This window comes from Polyodon spathula, chromosome 7 (genome assembly GCF_017654505.1).
Source record: "Polyodon spathula isolate WHYD16114869_AA chromosome 7, ASM1765450v1, whole genome shotgun sequence".
Lineage (NCBI taxonomy): Eukaryota > Metazoa > Chordata > Actinopteri > Acipenseriformes > Polyodontidae > Polyodon > Polyodon spathula.
The window spans coordinates 14,287,473-14,311,351 of record NC_054540.1 but is presented as its reverse complement, the minus strand read 5'-3'; the positions used below and the strand labels follow the sequence as shown (position 1 = coordinate 14,311,351).

General features: G+C 35.8%; 1 protein-coding gene across 6 annotated transcripts in view; it reads right to left on the bottom strand.

Moving 5' to 3' along the window:
* LOC121318204 (FERM domain-containing protein 4A) overlaps nt 1-23,879 on the bottom strand; it is a 138,349-nt gene that overhangs the window by 22,596 nt on the left and 91,874 nt on the right. For all 6 annotated transcript variants that reach the window (XM_041254634.1, XM_041254633.1, XM_041254632.1 and 3 more), the window contains exons 5-11: nt 21,962-22,046; nt 19,629-19,685; nt 17,678-17,700; nt 13,840-13,923; nt 11,112-11,177; nt 10,051-10,108; nt 7,170-7,256 (exon numbers count right to left, since the gene is read on the bottom strand). In XM_041254634.1, the coding sequence (XP_041110568.1) occupies nt 7,170-7,256; nt 10,051-10,108; nt 11,112-11,177; nt 13,840-13,923; nt 17,678-17,700; nt 19,629-19,685; nt 21,962-22,046 (460 nt within the window). The remainder of the gene's footprint in view (nt 1-7,169; nt 7,257-10,050; nt 10,109-11,111; nt 11,178-13,839; nt 13,924-17,677; nt 17,701-19,628; nt 19,686-21,961; nt 22,047-23,879) is intronic.

The following is a 23,879-nucleotide window of genomic DNA, read 5'->3' as shown; positions in this document are numbered from 1 at the left end:
TGTTGGTAAATTTATTTTAGATTACATCTTCTAAAATATTTTTATTATACTACATGGTAATTGAAGCAGGAAATGAAGGTTTATTTGTTCGTGGAATTTTAGGAACATTCAAATAATATAAAATCTTGAAGTTCACAGAAGTCCTATTTTGGGAACAACCATTCCTCAAAATAACAAAATACAATGTAATAATGGCGGTTTAGACAGAAATATTCTGGTCAACAAATTATTTAATACTATTAAATGAAAGGGTATCTAAAGAAAGCAAACGGTTTACTGAATATTAAATCACCTTGCAGTATTAATCAAAGTATGGGTCAGCCTATCTTCCCTCTCTCGCTCTCTCTCGCCCCCTCCCCCTCCCATGGAATTCAAACCCCAACTGCAAATATCCAAATCCTTCTTCAGAAAGGGCCAGCTTTCCTCGGTGTTGATAGTATATCCCAGCACAAACATACTGGATCCATTCTCTCGGAAAGCAGACACACTAATGTTTCCAAGATGTTCCTTCATCTTATTCTGAAACCACAATCTCACATATGGCTCCCAATGGATTTCCTGCCTTTTTGGGAAAGATCAGAGTGCATTTTCAGCAAAAGAGTTTCATTACAGACAATCTTTTTTCCTGTAATATTTTTTATATGTCTGCGCCGATCACAATCCGTACAGCTATATTAAAAATGGGTGGGATGAGCTCAGTAAATAAATTAACGAATCACCACTCCTACAGTACATGAGTCACTCAGTAACTACCAAGTCATGACATCTTCCATTCCAGGATTAACATACAGTAAACAGTGATTTACTTGCTTATATCATGTTCTCATGAGCAGAAAAAAGCTTGGCAAGACAGTCTGCTATTGAAAAAAAATTGTAAATATTGAGCAACATGCCATAATCCTCCAAATCCCTTTCTGGGGCTACAACACTGGACTCCAACTTCTGGACTTGAACTAACTGTCAAAGATATAATCGTTTTACAGTTTTCAAAAGACATCTTTTCCATTTTCTTTTTTTATGATGACCCAAAGTAAGCGTGTTCATTTATTACAGGCGGACACTGTATAACAATTCATGGTCTCTTTGTATGCTTTCCAGACTGCACATGAAGAAATAACGACACCAAGATTAACAATTAGCTGCAAACCTGGGCCAATAGAAACGCGTTACAACAATGAGAAACAGCACTTAGCATTCATGTCAATAATGCTTGGAGTATGACGAAATGAAAAGCTGGTTTTAGTCTAGGAGTGAAAAAGTTCAAGTGCACAGAGGTCTTCAATAAACAGTAGAGATGTAACAATTCAATCAGAACATCGAATACAAATCATCTGTTTGTAAATTCCCTGAGCTTCGATTACACATTGGTGAATCGATGCATCAGATTAGAGCCTGGTCTGAAGTCTCCCATTGCCAGTTTGCATTAAAACATTGATAATGCAGTGATGCACTTGTACTAATGCCAGTACGGTTGGTAGCCAACTAAACTGTTCAGTAAAAAATGGAGGAATCTGACACAAAGATTGGTCATTTTTGGGGTGTAGGAAAGGGAGGATGGAAAAACAATGTTTGGTAATTTATTGAATTTTGTGTAGATGGCTTTTGACACAATGTTTCCAATAGATCCTACGCCAAAAAAAAAAAAAAAAAAAAGGTTGTCAAATCCAATTGATGGATGCCATTTCAGGAGTAAGCTGGTTGATATAATATTCAACTGCTTAAAATACAACATCCTGCCAAGACACTAAAGTGATTCTAAAATAGTAACTTAATGGTTTGTTGTGTGTTGCTTCATTCTGCTGAATAGTCAATCTCTGCAACTCATGACTGCAATGGTCTATGATTTCATTCTGCTTTTTACGATATTAAATACACCACAGCAAGCACATTGTCATATATTTTAGATATTTTTCATCGGAACAATCAGAAGAGCTTGAAATAGTGAATGTCATTTTTTTTTTTTTTTTTTTTTTTTTACTGCAATCAAGTACACTGCAGTACAATTCATTTTTGATTCCCTATGTGTTTTTCCCCCCCCTCAGCAATACACTTCCTAATTACAGTCCCAAGTATTCCTCTGCATTCTGCTTTCACCTTTCTTAAAATGATCAGTTTAAGAAATACATTTAGTTTTCTCTGTAACAGCTGAACCTGCTTTAGTACAAAACTCGCACTACATTTACCGTTTTTCATTATGGTCTTAAATTACCGTGCCTGCTTCTTTGGCTGAAGAAATATTATTCGCTCATCATCTAACTAGGGAAACTGCTGTGCAAAAGTAAAAAGTATGAAGCAGATAACTTGACTCCACCAGGAGAGGCTGCATTTATTAAACATGATTAGTTTTTCCAACCAATGCATTAATATACCATGTTGGCTCTGTAAAAACTTTATTTGTGAATACAGTAAGTTCCTTGCAATTTTAAACAACCCACTTTAACTAATGGCTGCTGTGCTTGACCTTTGCTACGTAGTGTACCAGCCATTCAAATTGCTCACTGTCTTCTAATACTTCCCTTGAACCCCAACCTTCATCCTCAAAGACTTGTTTATACTGTCAGTTAATTGTGAGGTAGTAGTCTGGTTACAGAACTGAGATGAGAAAACTAGAGTTATACAAATCTGATATTTTACTATGTTTAATGCCATTAACCTCAACTTTTCTTGGGACTATGATGCAAAAAGGTGATTAAATACCAGGCAGCTGCTACGCGTACCTAGAAATTGTGGTCTGGCAAATATGGGAATTCAGCCCCCCAAATCAGGTACAACTGCAAAAGTAGGGTCTACAGTGTGTGTTTATTATAGTAAACTCAAAATGAGGACAATGTAGATGTAATAATTCACTATGCACCACAAGCACAGAACCACGTTTAAATTTTATTTTACACTGCACCTTAGTGAACATATGGGATTTAGGACAACCCAACTTCTGTCCAAGAGATTGATACAGGCTATTTAATGTGGTTACTGGGGACTCAAAGGACCCATTTACATCAATAGTATGCAAGAGAGCTTGTAGACCAACGATCAGTACGAAATATCTCTTTAAAAGTAACATTATTTGAAACGTCCTGTTATATAAAATAAAGCCACAATAATAATAAATTAATAAACAAATAATGCACGTTGGGTACCATATGGTTTTAATAAACAAGTGGAAAGGGAATACAGCCGTTTCTTTGAGATTTTATTTGCCAGTAATTTGGGTGCTATAGAGAATTGGAAGCCATTCTATAGAGAAGCCATGCACCAATGTACAAAATAATCAGCTTAAACTTTTACTGGCTTAAGATGTTTACAACACAAATGAAATCACAAAACCTCACAATTAAGGAATATTCATGAGAAGCCCCTAGGAATGGTATTCATTATAAAGTGGTTTACACAGGCTCTCAACAGTTCTCAACAGTTCTCACGTGACAAGCCCCTTAGTTTGGGAATTCTTCTTTAATTTTACTGCAGAGAAGCAGGTTTGTTTTTAGTTAATTGCTTGCTTTGTAGCTTCCTACAGATCCTTTTTTTTTTACAGCTAAAAAAGTACCCTGGTCATGTTTCAAATGAATTTAGTATCATGCCTGAAGCAGAAAACCAGTTAATATTTATTTTGTATTATTTATTTCTTAGCAGACGCCTTTATCCAGTGCTATGGATAAACTGCTGGGGTCACAAAACATGAGCAGATTTGGTACTGCTCTTCAATATAAAAGAGTCAAATCCTACTGAAATGTAATTGGTAGCTCATGTCTTATGAGATCTGGCTAGTTGAAGCCCCTTTGGAATTTTTACCCCTAGGTTAGATGCATAGTGTAAGAGCGGTATCATGATCCTGAATCTTCATTAATCAACTCTTCATGTAAAATGAATGGGGTTCTCAATATAATTTACTTTGTCTAGCCTAAATATACAGGCTCTACTGCTACCGGCTTGCTTTTTTAAAATTAATTTTACAAGAAAAGTGTTTGTTGTAAACTTAACCGATTATAAAATAATAGGCTTGTTATACTACAGAACATACACATTAGTTACTCTGAATTCCAATGCCTGGCTGAATGCCTATGGTGGGTTTACTGTTCAAAATCTGTCTGAATGGAACTGAAGTTGGTCTGATATTGCACTGTTTTAAAATGATTCACTTCTGAGCAATTCAGCAATCAGCAATTGAATGATTTTGTTTAGCATTTGATATACAGTTGCCAGACAATTTCTGAACCAAAACCATTCTTTTTGTTTGAGGCTACAATATGTTAATTTAAATGGGGCACACACATAAGAACGTTTACAAACGAGAGAAGGCCTTTCGGCCCATCTTGCTCGCTTGGTTGTTAATAGCTTATTGTTACCAGAATCTCATCAAGCAGTTTCTTGAAGGATCCCAGGGTGTCAGCTTCAACTGGAAGTTGGTTCCAGACTCCAACAATTCTCTGTAAAAAAGTGCCTCCTATTTTTTGTTCTGAATGCCCCTTTATCTAATCTCCACTTATTTCCTTGTTTCTTTTTTCAGGTCAAAAAAGTCAATTCGGTCGACATTGTCAATATATTTTAGAATTTGGAATGTTTGAATCAGATTGCCGCGTAGTTTTCTTTGTTCAAGACTGAACAGATTCAGTTCTTTTAGCCTGTCTGTGTATGACATGCCTTTTAAGCCCGGAATAATTCTGGTCGCTCTTCTTTGCACTCTTTCTAGATCAGCAATATCCTTTTTGTAGCGACGTGACCAGAAATGAACACAGTATTCTCGATGAGTTCTTACTAACGCATTGTAAAGTTTTAACATTACTTCCCTTGATTTGAATTCAACACTTTTCACAATATATCCGAGCATTTTGTTGGTCTTTTTTATAGCTTCTCCACTTTGCCTAGATGAAGACATTTCTGAGTCAACAAAAACTCCTAGATCTTTTTCATAGATTCCTTCTTCAATTTCAATAGCTCCCATATATTAATGCACATTTTTATTGCCTGCGTGTAGTACCTTACACTTTTCTCTATTAAATGTCATTTGCCATGTGTCTGCCCAGTTCTGAATCTTGTCTAGATCATTCTGAATGACCTTTGCTGCTGCAACAGTGTTTCCCACTCCTATTTGTATGTTGTCTGCAAATTTAACAAGTTTGCCTACTATACCAGAATCTAAATCATTAATGTAGATTAGGAATGGCACAGGACCCAATACTGATTGATCCCTGTGGTACTCCACTGGTTACTTCACTCCATTCTGAGGTTTCTCCTCTAATCAATACTTTCTGTTTTCTACATGTTAACAACTCCCTAATCCATGTGCATGCATTTCCTTTGATCTCTACTGCGTTCAGTTTGACAATTAATCGTTTATGCGAGGCTTTGTCAAAAGCTTACTTGAAATCTACATGAACCATGTTAAATACTTTGCAATTATCCATCGTCGATGTTGCATCCTCAAAAAAAATCAAGCAGGTTAGTTAGACACGATCTCCCTTTCATAAAACCATGCTGACTGTCTCCCAGGATACTGTTACCATACAGGTAATTTTCCATTTTGGATTTTATTATAGTTTCCATAAGTTTACACATAACAAAAAAGTCAGGCTTACTGGTCTGTGGTTACCTGGTTCGGTTTTCTCTCCCTTTTTGTGGATCGGTATTACGTTTGCACTTCTCCAGTTTGTTGATACAACCCGTGTCAAGACCGTTACACTTTTTCCAAATAAAAAGGAATAAATTATTTCTAGGACATATCTTGAGAAAAACCTCCAGGAAGTTTGGGGAGTTCAGGGATACAAATAAGACTTTCATGACAGTTTGATCCATGCCAGCCAAAATCACTGACAGTAGCGCCATATAGGTAGCCATATCAAGTGTGTAACTAGGAAAATACTGTAGTAGAAACTGGAATGGGTCAATCTGCTATGCAATGTAAGTCTTATTTCCATCCCCAGAGTTCTTTGTGGTTCACAGATCAGACTGGACCATAGTTGCACGTCTCATCTGAAAGCCGTAACCCCCAACACATCAGCACCTTCATAGTGTTACCAGCAGAGCCATCAACAGCTGACTTGCTTACGCTCTGCTTACTGCTAATGGAACCAGACTGCTGATGCCTTGAAAACCATACAAGTCAGATGAAAGCACAGCTTCTGCTTTCCGTTAATCTGGGGAACACTAAATTAAAATGAAATTACTCCGAGGCGCTCAACTTTACCATACACTAATATATCTGTAAGTAGCTAATATAATTGTGTGTTAAATGACTTGCAACTAAAACTTCTGAAAAAATACACATTTTAAGCACTGAAAATGGGTCCTTAAAATTCACAACCCCTACATTTAACCAAGGATACTAATAACGTGCACTAATATTGTCCGCTCTATATGTATAAAACACCTTTTTGCAATAAATTAGACAGAAGAGGCGTAACACTAAAGACCCTGCTAGTCTACTTTATTCAACCACAGGGGGTTAAAACATATTTCAGAAAGACACTAGCAAACAGGCACACAAACACAAGCAGAGAATATTGCAAACATATCACGGTGGTTAATGTGATTCATAAAGACCTATTGTTTTACAGATGAGTAGCGAGTCACTTTCAATGCTCTTCTGCAACTTACAAGACAATAGCCCTCCTGACAGGGCATTAGGAGTGTCATCAGAATGAAGACACCACATGTTGGGGATGAGTGCGGTTTCATTAGAACCACAAATTACAAAACCTAAAATTTTCCAGTCTAAACTATTATTAGTTTCTTGTTATTTGCTTCCATTTGGCCTCCTGGGGAAGAAGGCTTATGTTCGTTGAACAAAAGCTCACCACACCCAAACAGCAACATTGTTTTAAAGAATAGAGTGTACTGTCGTCCTGCATTTAAAATATGAAAATAATTGCTCCAGCTTTTGTTTTATATTTTTAAATCCTCTGTGTGGTCACCCAGAGTTCATGGGAGAACGCCTAGTTGTCTATAACCTCAGAAAGAACCATCATCAGTGGAATAAACACACTAAGTGCATTGACAGTCTAGAATGTAATGTCTGGCAAGTTACCCAGCACCATTAAATCTGCCCAATGAGCAGAAACCTTCAGCCACTCCATACATGCATTGCTTGCCATAGTAACATATGATTTTCCTTCGAGATTTTTTTTTTTTTTTTTTTTTTTTTTTTTTATGATTAACATTGAATAGACACTTACCTTTCTTGGTTTCACTTTGTCATGGTGATCATACTGAAATATTCCTTTGTAACTTAGTCCCAACCACCAAGGAATACCCTGCTTGTCCTGTTAGATATAAACATTCATCAGCAGGGGAGAGGATGTGTTATATTGTCAGGTATTTAGATGCCCCAGATCACATTTCTGGGACTGCACTAGACTGTTGAATTAACAATCTAAAACTATATTGCTTTCATAGCCCTAAGGGTGTTTCTAGTGCCATCTATCTCCAGACCCAAAAGATACTTGCAGTTTGCACTATCGTAGCAAACCCTTTATTCAACAGGTTTTGCAGGGGAGAGGAAGTAATGTAATTATATTTTTCAGTATTTTTTTGTTATTATGTTGAAAAAAAACAAACCAAAAAAAAAAAACAAACAACAATATACGCTTCAGTTTGTGCGCCTATATTGCAGATAGTTTCCTCAAGAAGCCCTTACGGGGAAGAATGTGGTTTCAAAAGGACAGCAACTTCAGAGCGTCATTAAAGTGCTGAAATGCACAATATACTCTGAGGTCATGTCACCCTACTGCAAACTCTAGAGAGAAATAGAGGCGAACATAGATCACGTCTGGGTTTTTAATACATTTAGAAATAAGAAAAGCCATTTACATTTTTTAACCCATTTTATCCCAGAAATACCGTAGGAGGGTGGTGTTGTAGCAGAAGGAATCAATTCAAGTGTTAAATATCCCCTTTGCAAAAGATTAAATTTCAACACAGGCAGGTGTATCCATGAAAAGAAAAAAAGGACTAAACCTTTTAGATCCCAATAACCTATCACCTACATTTTAGTAAATAATGGCACAGGAACAGTTTATATTAAAGCTGTACAAATCTACTATTCAAAAAAAAATTGTCTGGTCAAAATGGGTAACTCTCAGATCAAGGGATGTTTACTGCCAACAAAGTAATAAATAAACTTATTGAATCAATATTCATTTCCTAACACATCAACCCAAGAACAAGGGCTAGTCCAGTTAACCAGACAAGAGAAAGACACATATTGGGACTAGGGGTGTGCCGATACATCGATACACACGATATACCACAATACTTTTCTTGACAATACGATTATCAATATAGTGACCCATATCATTTTTTATTTTATTTTGAATTTTTTCTATGCATATAAACTTGATATAACAACAATGTTTGTGCATTAATTCATGTGAACTCTGATAATATTATTTATTCATATGTATCCTAGGAGCATCACATACCAAATGTGTAGCTAAGGATGTTTCGTCAAGCACACGGGAAGCTGAGCGCAGGCGGGTTATTAATGTTCCCTAATCATCTCATCAAGCTATGGAGAGTGACAGCAAAATTCAACCTGCTCCAGCCTGTTTAAAAGTGTGGATTCATTTTGGTTTTAGCTGCGTCAAGGATTCGCCTCAAGTTCTTGATAAGACTTGAGCTGTGTGTAAAATATGCAAGGCTCGAATCAATATTCAGGGAACACAACCAGTCTGTGTTTTCACTTAAAACAACACCATCAGATTGACGGCACACCATCTCCATCGCAGTTACACACACAGCCATGGCAAAGGAAGTGTGACCACTCGTTACGCACAACCTACAATAGAAAACTTTAGCCATTCAAAATTATCTGCAACATCAGTGCAAGCTAAAAATATAACTCAGTCCAAAGTGCGTTTTATTTGCAAGGATTTGAGTCCCTACTGTACTGTGGAAAACGAAGGGTTTCAAAAAATAATAAACACTTTGGAGCCAAGGTACACTGTTCCTACCTGTCGTTATATTGCTGAAACTGCTGTTCCTGATTTATACCAGCGTGTTAAACGACAGATCATACAAGAGCTTTCTAGGGCAGTGAGGGTAGCGTTCACGTGTGATAGCTGGACCTTACCAGCAACAGAATCATACGTAACAATTACCTGTCAACACATATCCACAGACTGGACACTGGTCTTGAGCGTCCTCCAGACAAGGACTTTACTGGAAAGCCATACTGGTGAGAATACTGCAGATCTGCTAAAATCAGCTAGCAAAGAATGGAGCATTGCAGACAAGAACCCTGCAATAGTGACTGATAACGCTTCCAATATGGTTATTGCTGCTCGTGAAGCTAATATGACACACATTAAGTGTTTTGCTCATACTTTGAATTTAACGTACAATTATATTTGTTTTAATAAGTATCTGCATATAGAAATTACTTTTTAATTTATGTCAGGTTCAGCACTTTAAGAAAAAAAACATTTGTTTTCAAGAACTGTGCAAAATGTTAAATTTATTATGATTTACAGTATTTGTATTCTTTTTAAATAAATATATTTTAAGGCATAAACATTGAACAGCAGGTTGTGAAGCATTTTTGACCATTGCTATTATTGTTAACACTTGCACAAACAAATGGGATAATAGTTGTGATTATTATTTTTTTTTTTTGATGTTTCATTCTTAATTTACTGCATTGTGATACGTATTGTATTGTGAAGACACTGCCGATACCCAGCCCTGGGACCCTTTATATAAATGGCAGGGTGCCAAAATCGGCTGAGTGAAAGTTGCAGTCTCATAAACACCACATTTTTCAACACTTTTTTTTTTTTTTTTTTTTTTTTTTTTGGCTTGGTTTGAAAAGGCATACTGCCTTTGGAAGCAGTCAACGCAAAAACTGATTTGGCACAGTTCAAAAAGATTCATGACAAAGTTTTTAATACTCTAAAAATATCTTGTGCATTTTTTCTCACAGTTATATAATATTAACACTATATATATATATATATATATATATATATATATATATATATATATATATATATATATATATATATATATATATATATATTTTTTTTTTTTTTACTGTCATAGAGTTTTGTTAAGACTTACCTTTACTGCATAATAATGCACTCCATATGTGGGAACCGATTCCACAATGCTCATATAACTATGAATGAAAGAAAACAAAGGCACACATGGTTAACAGAGTGCACTGAAGACATTAAACACTCAAAGAAAACCTTGGCAGGATATGCCAAATACTGTACTATTATAATACTGAGAATAAAATACAAGCTACTGTACATAAATCAGATAGTAAAAAGCCACCAAGGAGTTCCGTGACATCACGGCTGAGTCCTCTTGTGATCTCATGGAACTCCAAGGTGGATTTTTACTATCTGATTTATGTACAGTAGCTTGTACTTTATTTTGTATAATACCAGCACAAAAAGAAAAAAAGAAACACACATACAGATATAATTAAACAAATATTGTCTTTCTTAAATTACAAATTACTTTTTTTTTTTTAAAATAATAATAATTAGGCGCTGTTGTTTAGTATCTTGGCTTTTTCTTTTGGCTAACATCACATTCATAAAATTTCACACTGACTTTTGAGTTGTTGAAAATGCAGTTATGCCCAAAAATGCTATGGAGGCTATACTTAAGAGTTTTGTGTTATAGTGTTGGTATTTTGCTGCTGTGCTTCAAAGTTCTGCCTTTCAGCCTCTGATACAATGGTAAATCAAAAGGATTATTTTATTTATTTATTTATTAACAAATAAGCGTTCTATTTGAAAATGGTCTACAAAGCACTTTGAAACTGGCAGAATTTTAAAAAATTTAAAAAGTTTTAAAAAAATGTAAAAACAAATGTTTAAAGAATTTTAAAAAGTTTAAAAAAAGTTTTAAAAAAAATGTTCATTCCATTTACGTCAGATCGTGCCTGTAATCAGAAATACAGGATAGTATTGTCGTCACAATAGGGATTACAGTACAGTACTGTCATCAATAGTAGCCTGTAATCACAGAAGTAAGAGTAGGGTTTTATAGGGAAATATCAGTTACACTGGTATTATGGTCACATAAAAGTATAGTATATATCGTATATACATATTATATGAATACGCATAATGACAAGCTTTAACAACATTCCTTACAAAACTTACTTTACAATTGCTTGACCTCTGGACTGACCACTTAGCTTCTTGTAGTGCTCTACAACTCTGTCTTCACTGGGGACAAAAAAAAAAGGATTTGTCAGTTGAGCAAAAACAAGTATATATAAAAAAAAATCCAAAACAAGTTCCCAAATATACATATATATATATATATATATATAACATGTTTGAGAAAGAATACAGCAAGTTCAAACACTACAGTTGACCTTTGGTTCCTAACTGTTTCACCTTAAAAGCCAAATCAAGTTCATGAACCACAACTTCAGGTCTAATACATTATGAAGATCAATGGAAAGAATTCAGCTGGGTTCCGTACCTATATGGTAAGTAATGGGGAGTGATAGTTTGTCACGCTATTCAGATAATTCAGCTAAAGAGGGTGATGATGTAAAACCACTTTAAGTCAGCAAGAAATGTGCAAGTTAGCCCTTCTTAAGCTGCATAGTAAAAAGGGGGTCTAACAGACAAGGGGTTCAATGTCCAGTAATGGCAGGCACAATGCTGCAGGTCACAATTCAGGATTCCTTATCAGGAGCAATGAGACCAGTCTGTGCACTTGGTCTCTGTTGCTCTACTTGGTGAAGGCAAACAGAACTGTAAGCCTTAATAACCTCCAGGAGTGCTAGTGGTGGACAGCTACAGATAATGTATACCAGCAACCAATGATTACCGAACTCTGCTGACAGATAAGGTTGTACAGGGTCCCAAAGGCACGTAATTTCCCTTTCCAGCAAGGAAAACATGCAAGGCTTATAAGAAATAAAATAATAATAATTATTTCTTAATAATAATAATAATAATAATAATAATAATAATAATAATACTACAATTAAGGTTTAAAAACCAACATAAAAACTTATTTATATAGAGCTACTGATTTTCTGTGATCGCGGAATTAGTCATTGGGAACAGAATTAGGCATTTTGGGAATGGAATTTTTCTCCTTGCAAACACAGTTTTCTGCTTTTGTCTGCCCTATACAGAGCCACTTGGAGTTTATTCATCATATGACTTCACTCACATGTCTCAACTGAAACACAACATAGCGGGTGCGCCAACAAGGAAAAAGCAATGTTTCAGCAAAAGAGAAAACATTTTCTGATTATCTATAAGAGGACAGTGGGATACTTACTATTCTGCAAATGTTGCTGTCATTCAACTGACCATGTACGAGTCAATACCATTAAATATCATACTGCCAGTTGTAAACACAGAGAGAAGAAGAAAGCAAAAATGACGGCAACAAAAAAGCACTGGATTCTTCTATGTTGAAAAACTTAGACCTGAGGTACTACACTGCGCTCAAAGCGAGGCTTTCCCAAAGTAAGCAAGCAACATGAATGGCATATTTATATTGTTTAGTTTATTTCTTTCTACTCTACATGCATTTCATAAAGCTATAAATTAGTAGCCCTATTTATAACGTGGCCATGAATTCTTGTAGTCTTGGATGCGGAAACCAAATAAAGGAAACGGGAAACCTTAAAGCAAAACCCTGTTAAAGAGCCTTAAACCAAAATAGTAGAATCATAAAAGCAGAGAGGTTCTCAAGACAGGCTTGGATATTTACATACCTCCCAGGGAGTGGAGTGCTAGCATTAGTTCCTGCTAAATCAAAGTGAAAGCTAGAGGGAGGTAACCATCCCTCACACTGTTTAATAGCTACCTTAATACTGTTTTGTGAGTATCAGCAGACAGGCTTTATATAATTAAACAGCAAACTTGGCGTAGGAAGGGACGAAAATTGGGAATTTGTAGCAGTAAAATGTCATCCTTCTAGAGCTTGTAAAATGTCTAATATATCATTTCAGCTGTTCTTTTGCTGGCGGCAGGAAAAGCCTTATCTGACAGCCATGCAGAATTAAGCCTTGTTGACAACACCTGCTGGACTCAGACTGCTGCTACCTTTGCCACCATCTAAATGTGTTATGTTATGCTTTACGAATGTATTGTATTGAGGGCGTGCAAAACTAATTGCATTTATTTTTTATAAAGCCATCACATGGTTTACCTGTAGTCTGCTTTTAAAGCTACAGTAGAAGTTGCATTTTGTCTTATTTACAGATAGAGATCACCTTGACATGTGATGTGAACTAGCAACATCAAGAGAGGCTAAAAAATAAATTAAAAAAAAAAGAAAGCTTTTCTTGATGCATGCTGTTGCAAATAGTTCATGACTATAAACCATTGGTAATTTCTACAGTAATTAAGCTTAAATAAAAAACTTACAAATACACAAGAGGTAATGCTTCTTAATTTTCTTACTTTCATAAAAAGTATAGACAATCATGGTTTGGAATCACGCCTACCATTACATGTCTGCCAGTACAGCTTAAACCCATTTAGACTTGTTATGCATAATATACTGATGAAAGGCACCAGTTCTATTTGCAGATAAATAGTTCTAATGTAACAAGTACAGAAACTTTTGGAGTATATGCAGGGTACCTGGATTTTCTCTGTTCAGGGCTGTTAATAGATGCAGCTTTTCATAAACAATCTATAACTGAAGGCATATGACCTTAATATGTAACCATCAAATCCTTATAAAACTTGCAGCCATGCAGAACAATGGCAAATCCCTTGTTTTCAGATTTTGAAACAAAAAAAAAAATCGTAATCTTAAAACCGTAGTGTAAATTACAAAAGGGCTAATGCATTAATTTATTTATATTGGACAAACAATACTTTATTAATTGAAAAAAAGAAGACTTACCAGTAAGCAAGGGAAGGGTGCTCCTTCAGTGCTTGAGTTGGGAGTGCTGGCAGTTTCTTCAAGTCAGCTCTTGTGACTTCAATGCTGTAAGGAAAATGATGAAAAAAGCACTAAGCTAAAAGAATAAAACCACAATATTCAATGTTACTTAACCCAGCTGGCAGCCTCTTCTAATTCTACATCTGGCCCTCCTTAACGAAATCCCAAAAAGTTTTTTAAAGCAAAAGTTTTAAAGATGCAGTCAACCTCAAAAGCACATTTCTTTAGTGGGAACAACACAATGTATTTAAGCTTAACCTTTGTTAGTAATAATACGCAGTATATTCGTGCAGATGACGTCAAAAAGCAAAGGAATTACCTTTCAGTAGGCAGCAGTGTTTTTAATGAAAGGGCATCAATTTAATTCATGTAGTTTTTCTTTTGTTATTAAATAAAACATGCAACAGCTGGTCATGTCTTATTGAGACTTTAACAATTGGGAACAACTTCAGTCTGTACTAGCCACCCACTGTATCACTGAAGCATTCCAGCAGAACACCAGGTGCTTACAGAACTAAAACTCAAATCAATAAAATCTGTTTTAATCCTTTTTGCTTGGTCTTTCAAAGGGCAGTCTGGCTCATGTTAAAAGCTTTACAAACTGGGGAACTGAACAAACGGTGGTATAAAATCCGCTTCTACAGTATTATTTGTGATAACTAGTCATGACCGACATTCAGTTTTTTGGTAATGCTTCCTATTATTTCTACATCTACATCTAACATAACGTTTGTAGAAAACACAATTACCAATGCACTGCTCAAGGTGGTGTACTGTATGGCCAGGAAGGTTCCAAGTGATTCAAAAAATCACTTGACCATTTGAGAGAAATGCTGGAGGTATGCCCATTTATCCCACCACAGAGGCAATAGTACCTCACCTAACCCCAAATAATTCCCTATGGGCAACAGGCGGGGGCCCTGTTAACTGTAACACAGGACATTAAAATATAATGTTTTGGCAAGAAAACTTGTCTTCAATAAAAATGAAACATTCTGGAAAACAAAAGCAATAGAAATAGCATGGTGGTCTTGTTAGATTATTTTTAAGCCTGGCTTATTAGCCCTTAAGTACAATGCAAGCACAGTACATTCTGCATTTAGCGACACGTAACAAGGGCTTAGGGTTAACACAGTAAATTCAGTCTGCTGAAGACTGCCCTAAAATGTCATTGTAGTTATTTGTTTGTATGTTTTTTTCTTAAACCGCAACTCCACTGTTAGCAGTTTTTATTTAAAGGCAAAACTAAATTTGAGTGCGATTGGTCGAATCAGTGAAGCTTGAATGTGGGACCTACTAGAATACACAAGTTTCCATTCCTCCAGAAAGTCTGAAGTAAATCAAAGATGAAGGCTAGAAAAACAATCTCACAAAAGACATCTTTGTTACTCACAGCCCTGCTGTACAAACTGAAAGGCTTAAAAAGAAGCCAGCTATGAACTGCCCCCCTTTGCTTGCACTATTGTTTCCCATACAATGTATGTCATTGTTTCTCAACTGTTGCACATGCTTTCTTATACTGAGAGCTTCCCTCCCTTCCCTGTAGATAAATAGTCTTCAGTATCAGAAAACTGACCACCGTAAATGGCGTGAAAATACCAAGTCTGAGCAAGTCCAGGGCTTCAAAAAAGTATTTAAAAACAGAACTGCAAGCCTATAGCAGACATTACTCATCTTTTTACAGCTTGAAGTTTATAAACCCTAACTCAATATAAACATGGAAAGAAGCGAGTGATTTCTGAAGACACTTTATATCATGTTGTTTCATTGGTGATCAAAGTCATTAAAAACAGCAAATTGCACATGTTCTGCTTTCAGTAACAGCTGTTTAATAGCTTTTTATATTTATATTTTTCTCCCTACATTGTCTTCGATAACATTGGTAAACCACCATTGACTCACATCCTATAAAATGTTCAAACAGATGTGTCAGTCTTGTCCATTTTCAACTGAGCCCAAAGCAAAACTTTACAGCTCAGCAAAAGGTGTATCTTTTCTATAGTAAAAGGACCATCGATAAGCATGATCTCAACATTCAGAATCCACTACTATTCTAGCATACATAAAAAAACACATTTATTGAAAAAGTCTTCTTTATTCCTCTTAATCTATTTATTTGGGGTTTTCGTTGCAATCCACTGATACTTCCCTACTCTACAGTAGTTGATATAGGAGCTGATGTGAATGGGAAAAAGGATAGCAGGTGGTAGCTTAATTTTGAATTGTGTCCCACAAAGTTTTTAGATGTATTTCTTTTCTTGACATTTAAAAAACAATATATTATATATATATCTCTCATCAACTGCATAAACCAGCATGAGCGAGTTACTGTTCTGAAGTACCGTTATGTCAAAGTTACAAACACTGTGTAAAACATAGTTTATCCTTCCCTTTCTCCCAGGATTAACAAACACTGCTCTGCACAGGGCCCATGACTTCCACCCCACCTCACCGAAAGACTCATCAGCCATGACATTACCAAACGGGCTAAGCCGAAAAAGCTGGAGCTCTTCACATTTTTAAAAGCTTCCCAACCGTTGACACTCTTTACAAGCAATGAAGACAGACTTTATGAAATAAAAGATTGAGCCCTTAGTAATTCATTTCTTATTTGGCTAGACTTACAGTAACCTTCAGTTAACAAAAAAAAAAAAAAAAAAAAAAAAAGCTTAATAATGGCTTGAGGTTTTCGCTGCAAAACATCTGACAATTTACAGCCGTTACATATGTATACCCACCATAATGTGTGTGGTCTGCAATACCAGAAGGTTTTTAGTGCACTGTGATGTAGGATTAAATAAATCAAAGTACTGTAAGTCACGTTTTAAAAAAAAAAAAAAAACAACATTTTAGAAAAATAGTCACATTTGCAACAAACTGACAGTTATTCTAGTACGCTGTTCAAAGGTTGGAAGTCAAAAACCTACAGCTTCTTTTTTGAGAAATTTTCATTGTGCACTTTAGCAATGAACGATTAAAAACTGTTTGTACTGCATAATATACAGTACTACAAATTGATCAGCCGTTTTAGTTAGTGGAAATGGACACTGCAAGATTAGCTGAACTACAGGCATGTGAATAAAAGTATTGAAAGTAACTGTGTCTAGTACTTTATGTTTATGTAAATTCCATTATTTTGTTAAAATTCAGAATGGTGTCCATGGTGTACTGTAGCATTGTTTGAAACAGACATTGTTTTGTTAGATTTTTCCAAAGAAAGTCCAAAGTACAGAGCTGATATGAAACCCTAAAGCAGTAACCTGAGTCTTGGTTTCTCTGCCTTCCTGCAATCGTGTTTTGAAGGTTATGTTGCTCTGTTTACATGGCACATTCCACCCTGCCAATGCTTTCCTGCATTTCCAGGCAGCTCCATTCAAGTCTAATGTATCACAGATATTAGAAACCCCCCCCCCCCCCCCCCCCCCCCCCCCCCCCCTGTACATAAAAGATTTATGTACACAGCAAAATCCACCCAATAGACCATATTACAAAAACAAGTACCATTAACAGTTGCTCAATTTACAATACTTAAAGATTAAATACAATATTCCATCCCACTTTACTATGAATACAGAAACACAAACAATACTCTGAATACAGTAGTTCATTTCTTCCGACCAACATGGCAGTTTACATAGAACTAAACCATAACATTTGATGCTACAGATTTAAACTGAAATAGCCTTTTAGTCATTTTTTTTTAACAGCAATAATTTGTAAAAACAAAAAACAAACAAAGAAAACTCAACTTTAGTCAAGCAAGAAAGTCTGATTAGGTAAAATAGAACGTTTTGCTTACCTAATATGGTCTCCTTTTGCCTCCTGCATTAAAGACAAAGCAAAAATAAAAGTTATACTGTAGTTGCAACACAAGAGATTTAAGAAACTAATGATCTGTAGTCAGTCCCAGCAGAGTACTGTTCAAGACATAAAGGGTGAGTACAGGTGAAGTGGACAGAGGCAAATTCCTCTATTTATTTTTCACTTTTTGCACATTAAGGCTATGGCCACAAATACCAGGAAACTTGATATTTTTCATCTGTCAAAAATCCCTGCAAGGTTTTTACCAGTGACACCTTATATCCAAGACACGTGCACAACTCAATGTATAAATAAGCACTTCCGTCTAGGGTTTTAATAAATTACCTAAAAGTAATAAACTTAGGACTGGCCACATTCCACGTGTTTGGTACGTGGCAGATTCTTTCAGAACTTCCAACTTTTGTGGCCGTTACAATTCAAGTGACCACTGTTTAATATCCAACAAATATATGTTTCTGTTACCATTCTGTCCTTACACACACTGCATTTGAAGCAAAATACTAAAACAACCAAACAAAAAAAGTTGGAGTTGAGATGGAGGGTTCATTTAGGGGTTACTTCATTGTAACTACTGTACATTTGTAACTACAGTCATTAATAAAGTTGAAATAAACCAGCACAGCTTAAGGTATGTAGACTGCCAGTAATAAAATAATAAGTCAAGGAAGCAATTACAAAGCAGTATTTTGCAATAACATTAAACTGACAAAAGGAAAGGATTTCCCACAAATACCTCATTTCCTGTACAGAAGGATTCTCCAAAATGGTCTCCTATTACCTCTCTTCAGAAAACAGCCAATACCCTTGGCTCAAATTTTTATTTTATTTTTAACCACAAGGAATGTTTTGGTAATTGTGATTCATACTGTTGATTTGCAATGTAATATTTCATGCTAATGACTTCCTGTAGCATTGAACAGTAGTTGTGCATTACCTTAAGGCTATTATGCGTAAGACATACATCTAATTTTGATTAAACCTATGCATTAAATAAAAACTTTCTATAAAATCTTTCTATGTGAAACAACATTGAAAAACTGTAAATTCATAAGAAAGACGAGGCTGTACAGGATTGTGAAGTGCATGTACTTTACCCTCTGAACGCTCAAATTGCTTTTTTTGAGCACACTGTATGTGGCATTTGCATGTGAATCTCTGGTTGTCCCTTGAGCTAATATTATTCAACCTTTAACTTGATGTACTGAAGCAGGTCCCTTATCACAGCACTATGCTGCCACCCTTGAGCTGGCAGATGCTGGCGTGCCAATAACATGACAGGTTTACAGCATCTTTGTGCTGGCGTTACTCAGATCCATCTGCACACAAACTTTATAGCATTTTAGCTTTCTAGGGCTGCTCTCATATATCATAGCGGCTGTAAATGAAGTGAATGCATTTACACAGAATATGGACAAGACCACCCTTGTGAGACTTAAGAAAAACTTTATTTTTTAAAGCACAGCCAATGTAATCCTACAAGCCCTTAATTAAATTAATTTGTGAAGAATCTACGAAAGCTCACTCTTTAACAGACTGCAGACCTTTAGCAGTGACCTGTGCAAATCAGGTTGCTCAAATTAAGTCTTGAGCAAATTGCATTTTCCCCCCTTACAAAAACACAAAAAAGTTGTCACAAAGTAATACTATGTGAGTTTTTTTATTTATAAAAAATATTTTGAATGCTATTGAATAGAACATGTTCTTTGTAATTGTTACAATTGTTTTCTAAACTGTACAAGGTTTAGAACATTAACTAGGAACAAATCCAGCTTAACCTTCTAATGAAGGAATTTTAATCCACCAGATTGTTGCAATTAGCTGGTCATGTTTTTTTTTCATACAAAAATCAACACAACAGATATTTTACTGTCATTCTGTTTGTATGAGCTTAACCATTGGAAATGCATAAAGAACAAACGTGATCTTACCTGCAAAATATAGGAGGCTAATTCAAAGACCACTTCACTGTCAACTTCAATCAGTTCCTGAAAAAAAAAAAAAAAAAATCACCATTGGTCTGTTCCAGTGTGCTTCTCTGCATTACTACATAATGAAGCATGAAGGATGCAACGCCTCACATTACTTGACTTCATAGTGATTGAAATGGTATGCACCATACAGCATGTCGAGTGTTGTACATTTATATTCAAGGTCATTTAATACTATAACTTGCTGTTGCATATTATTACTTTATTCACTATGTCTTTTTTTTTTAATTTAGTGTGTCCAATTATAATTTTCCCAATTTGGAATGCCCAATTGCTTTCCCCTCACCGCAGCAATTCCCTACATGGCACAGCAGACCCGAAGGTTCAGTGGGCGTCCTATGAACCCATGACCAAGCTAGCTTCCTATTTCATGCAAGAACTCGTAAGCGGATGTCACTGGGTGCCTGGTCAGCAGAGTTCGCTGCAGAGCAATGAGGAGAAACAGTCCCTGCTGTTTTTACCTCCCTCACGCATGGCAGCACCAAAGCCAATGCGACACTGCCTTTGGAGTCCCCAGCGAAGACCAGCCTACTTGGCACAGCCAGGATGCAAACCTGTACTGTATGACTCGCCCTACATGCCACGCGGCTGCATTTCTACCAGAAGAGACACTCAGGAACCCCTTTTCTTCACTATGTTTTAATATGGATTCATGCAGTGTACATATATTTTGACAGAGAAAGAAAAGAAATACAGCAGCAATCTCTGAAAATCAGACATTTCAACCAAATATCACAAGCCCCTCTGAGATAGCTTTTTACTGCTACACAAAATAGCACAAGAGTGTTTGGTTCTTAAGCACTGTAATAAATTGCTTTTGCATCTGAGAAAGTTGATAGTCATTGTGTACATCTGCAATTTCTGCTATAGAAGAACAGGTACAGAGCTCCATTCACGATAACTTCCTGTTTAAAAAAGTATTTTGCCTATTATATTTAAGATGCTAGGATGGCAAACGGGGAAGTACCGGTCCCTACTTTGTTCCTTCCTGTCAAGGTGTTTCTGAAACCTCACTGAATGGTCAGGCAAATCTCCCCAGACCAGAATAACCAGTGTGAACTCCCTTCATAGAACAAGAACTGCCTTAAGCAAGTTGGAAATAAATATATATTACAAATAAACTGGATCAACTGAAACCTATGCAAATGTTTTGGTATTTAAGAGAAGGTTGTCACTACTGTTCAAAGTAAAAAAAAAAAAAAATTAAAAAGCAATTGTATTCATGTAGTTAATTAGGTTACAGGGGAGGGCTACATGCCTTAGATTTACTAAAACACAAAGCTTATGGCACGTCATATCAAACCCATGTTAAAACATCCCTGTTCACAAAAGTATGCAACTTATCTGCCCCTGCCACAAGAAATTATTTTACTTCAGCATCAACTCTCAGTCTATCAGCCATAAGCAAGCAAAACCTCTAGCAAAGGCTTGGAGAAGGGATGAGATGCGTGGTTCCCTTGCAAAAAAACCAAGCAGGTTCAATAACCCCTTCTTTCAAACTGCGCTTTATTATCAACAGTGTCTGGTAGACCTTGTTCTTTCATCTTTCAATCTCTTATTTAATTAGCAACTACTTATGGGGACGTTTTTCCTTGGTGAGTGAGACAAGCAAGTCTGAACTAAAGGGTCATATTGCCGTGGTCACTGCACACCACGAGCCCCCCACCTCATCAATACTAAATGTATTTATTTATTTATTTTGTGTTATTCAAAAAAAAACCTTTTAGCACATGTTAGTAGAGCCTGTCAAAACATTTCAATACTATTTAAAGATAAATAAGATTTAACCTATCCGAGACTGGCACAGAACAACAAGTTATATAAGGTATACCTTTACCAAAACTAGATTAATTGTAAGTGCAACTCTTTTAGCACTACACTTATAAAATTACCATTTGCATTTCACCCCCATTATAATACAGTATTGTTGTCTGTGGTTCCAAGTGAGGTCATTTCTCCTAGATCTGTAAACAGGTCTGCAGTGTTGGAAGAGTTAAAAGGTACTCTGAAAGGAAATGTAGTAAATACCTTTCATGGTGCTGTTAACCTTAACCTTAACCTTTCATGGTGCTGTTAACCTTTGCACTTTTCATTTTGTTTGAAGTTTCATATTTAAATTGCACCCTCTAGTGGGATGAAAAATGAAAACAGCACTTGCCATCGCTGGTTTTCACCTTGTTTTTTTAATATACAGGTATATTGGACACAGCTGAGTTTTCATTACCGACTCCAGCAACAAAACAAAACACACGTGTCACATATACAATACTTACCTTGTAAATGCAAGACTTTGCATTGAGGAAAAACAGTTCTATTGTGGCATTGTCCTTCAGGTAGGATATACTTTCAATGTAGAATCTATAAGCCAATGAAACAATAAGTTACAATATGTGACAATTAAACACACTCTACATATACACCATGCTCTCTGTAAAACTAAACTACTAAAGATAAAGCCTCTGTTAGGAAACTTTCAGCATATTCAAACATATAGTAAATTTGAGGCTCTTCGTTTTTGGTTTTTATTTTTGATGATGTCATGTCCCTTTTTTGAGCTGACTCTTGGAAAGTGTTGATTGTGAAACAAGTTCACTTCAGTTTTTTCTCCTGTAACTTGATTGAGACTATGATTGAGAGAGAGAGAGAGAGAGAGAGAGAGAGAGAGAGAGAGAGAGAGAGAGAGAGAGAGGCAACTCCTTATTTTTAATTCAAACAAACACAAACAGCATTGATTTAACTAAAGGGAAACTATTATTTGCAAAACAGGTTATAACATTTTTTTGTACACTATTACGATTTTAATCTGGGAAAAGCAATTTAACTAAACTCTCTTTTTGTGTCGGGTTTGAATTTAAAATAAGGAGCTGCCTTTTTTTCTTTATGTTATCAATGAAACAGAATTATAGTCTCACTCGTTAGGGGGGAAAAATGAGTGATCCTGTTTCACAATCAACACTTTTCCAAGAGTTTAATTAAGAAACGGAGTCAGCGCAATATAACTTTAGAAGGGACATCAAGTGACCAAAAATAAAAAGTGAAAGTATATTTTAGTTAGTGGAAAGAAACAGCACTTTCTCTCACTATTTCCAAATCAGTGATTTTGCTGCAAATGACCACTAGATGTCCTCAGACAGCAAAAAAAAAAATGTTGTATTGGTCTGCCCTACATTTTACATTAAGTATGATGATACACAATAACAAATAAAATCAACCATTAATAAAGTCAGCCATTTAATGAATTCATGAATGCACCTCTCCTACCAGCCAATGACCTCTAAGCTTCTGTATAAAGAAGCATCTTCCAGTAATGAAGAGGACATAAACTTAAAACTATTTGAATTTGTAACTGATACATTCCAACATTAAAACGGTATAGAACTGCAATAAAGGACAGGAGTGTCTGCATACAGGTTATATCGACACAGGTAAACAATTCAGTTATAGGAGGTTGTGTGCTCCAGTGGTTAAAAAAACAGACTTGTAACTAGGAGGTCTGCGGTTCATATCCCAACTCAGCCACAGACTCATTGTGTGACCGAGCAAGTCACTTAACCCCCTTGTGCTTTGTGATGGTGGTCCACTATGAAAGGTGCAATATAAAGATTACGCTATGTAACACAGTTTTTGTTCCTGGGTAGTAAGTGTTATTTCCTAATTGCTTATGCCTCAAAAGTATAGAAAATGGCTATTATTCCCCACAAACTTTTCTTTTGTGATCAGGACAGTGATATTTCAAAATATCATTATTTCCAATGGGGAAATGGGCAAATGTGTGTCTTTTCGTTCACATAAAGTCAGAAAAAAACAACATATGAATCCAAATTAACATGTATTTATACTAAAGTAATACAAAGATGACTACAAAAGATTTAGAAGTGAGTAGGTTTTCGAGATTTACAAGTATACTGTATTTACAGTATAATTGTAAATCTCGAAAAACTACTCACTTCTAAATCTTTTGTAGAAAATTTTCCCATTTTCCCATTGGAAATAGTGATATTTTGAAATATCACTGTCCTGGTCACAAAAGCAAAGTTTGTGGGGAATAATAGCCATGTTCTATACTTTTGAGGCATAAGCAATTAGGAAATAACACTTACTACCCAGGAACAAAAAAAAAATTGTTTTTTTGTTACACAGTGTTATTATACTTGTAGCACTAATCCCTACTTCACTGACTGTCACGGCCGA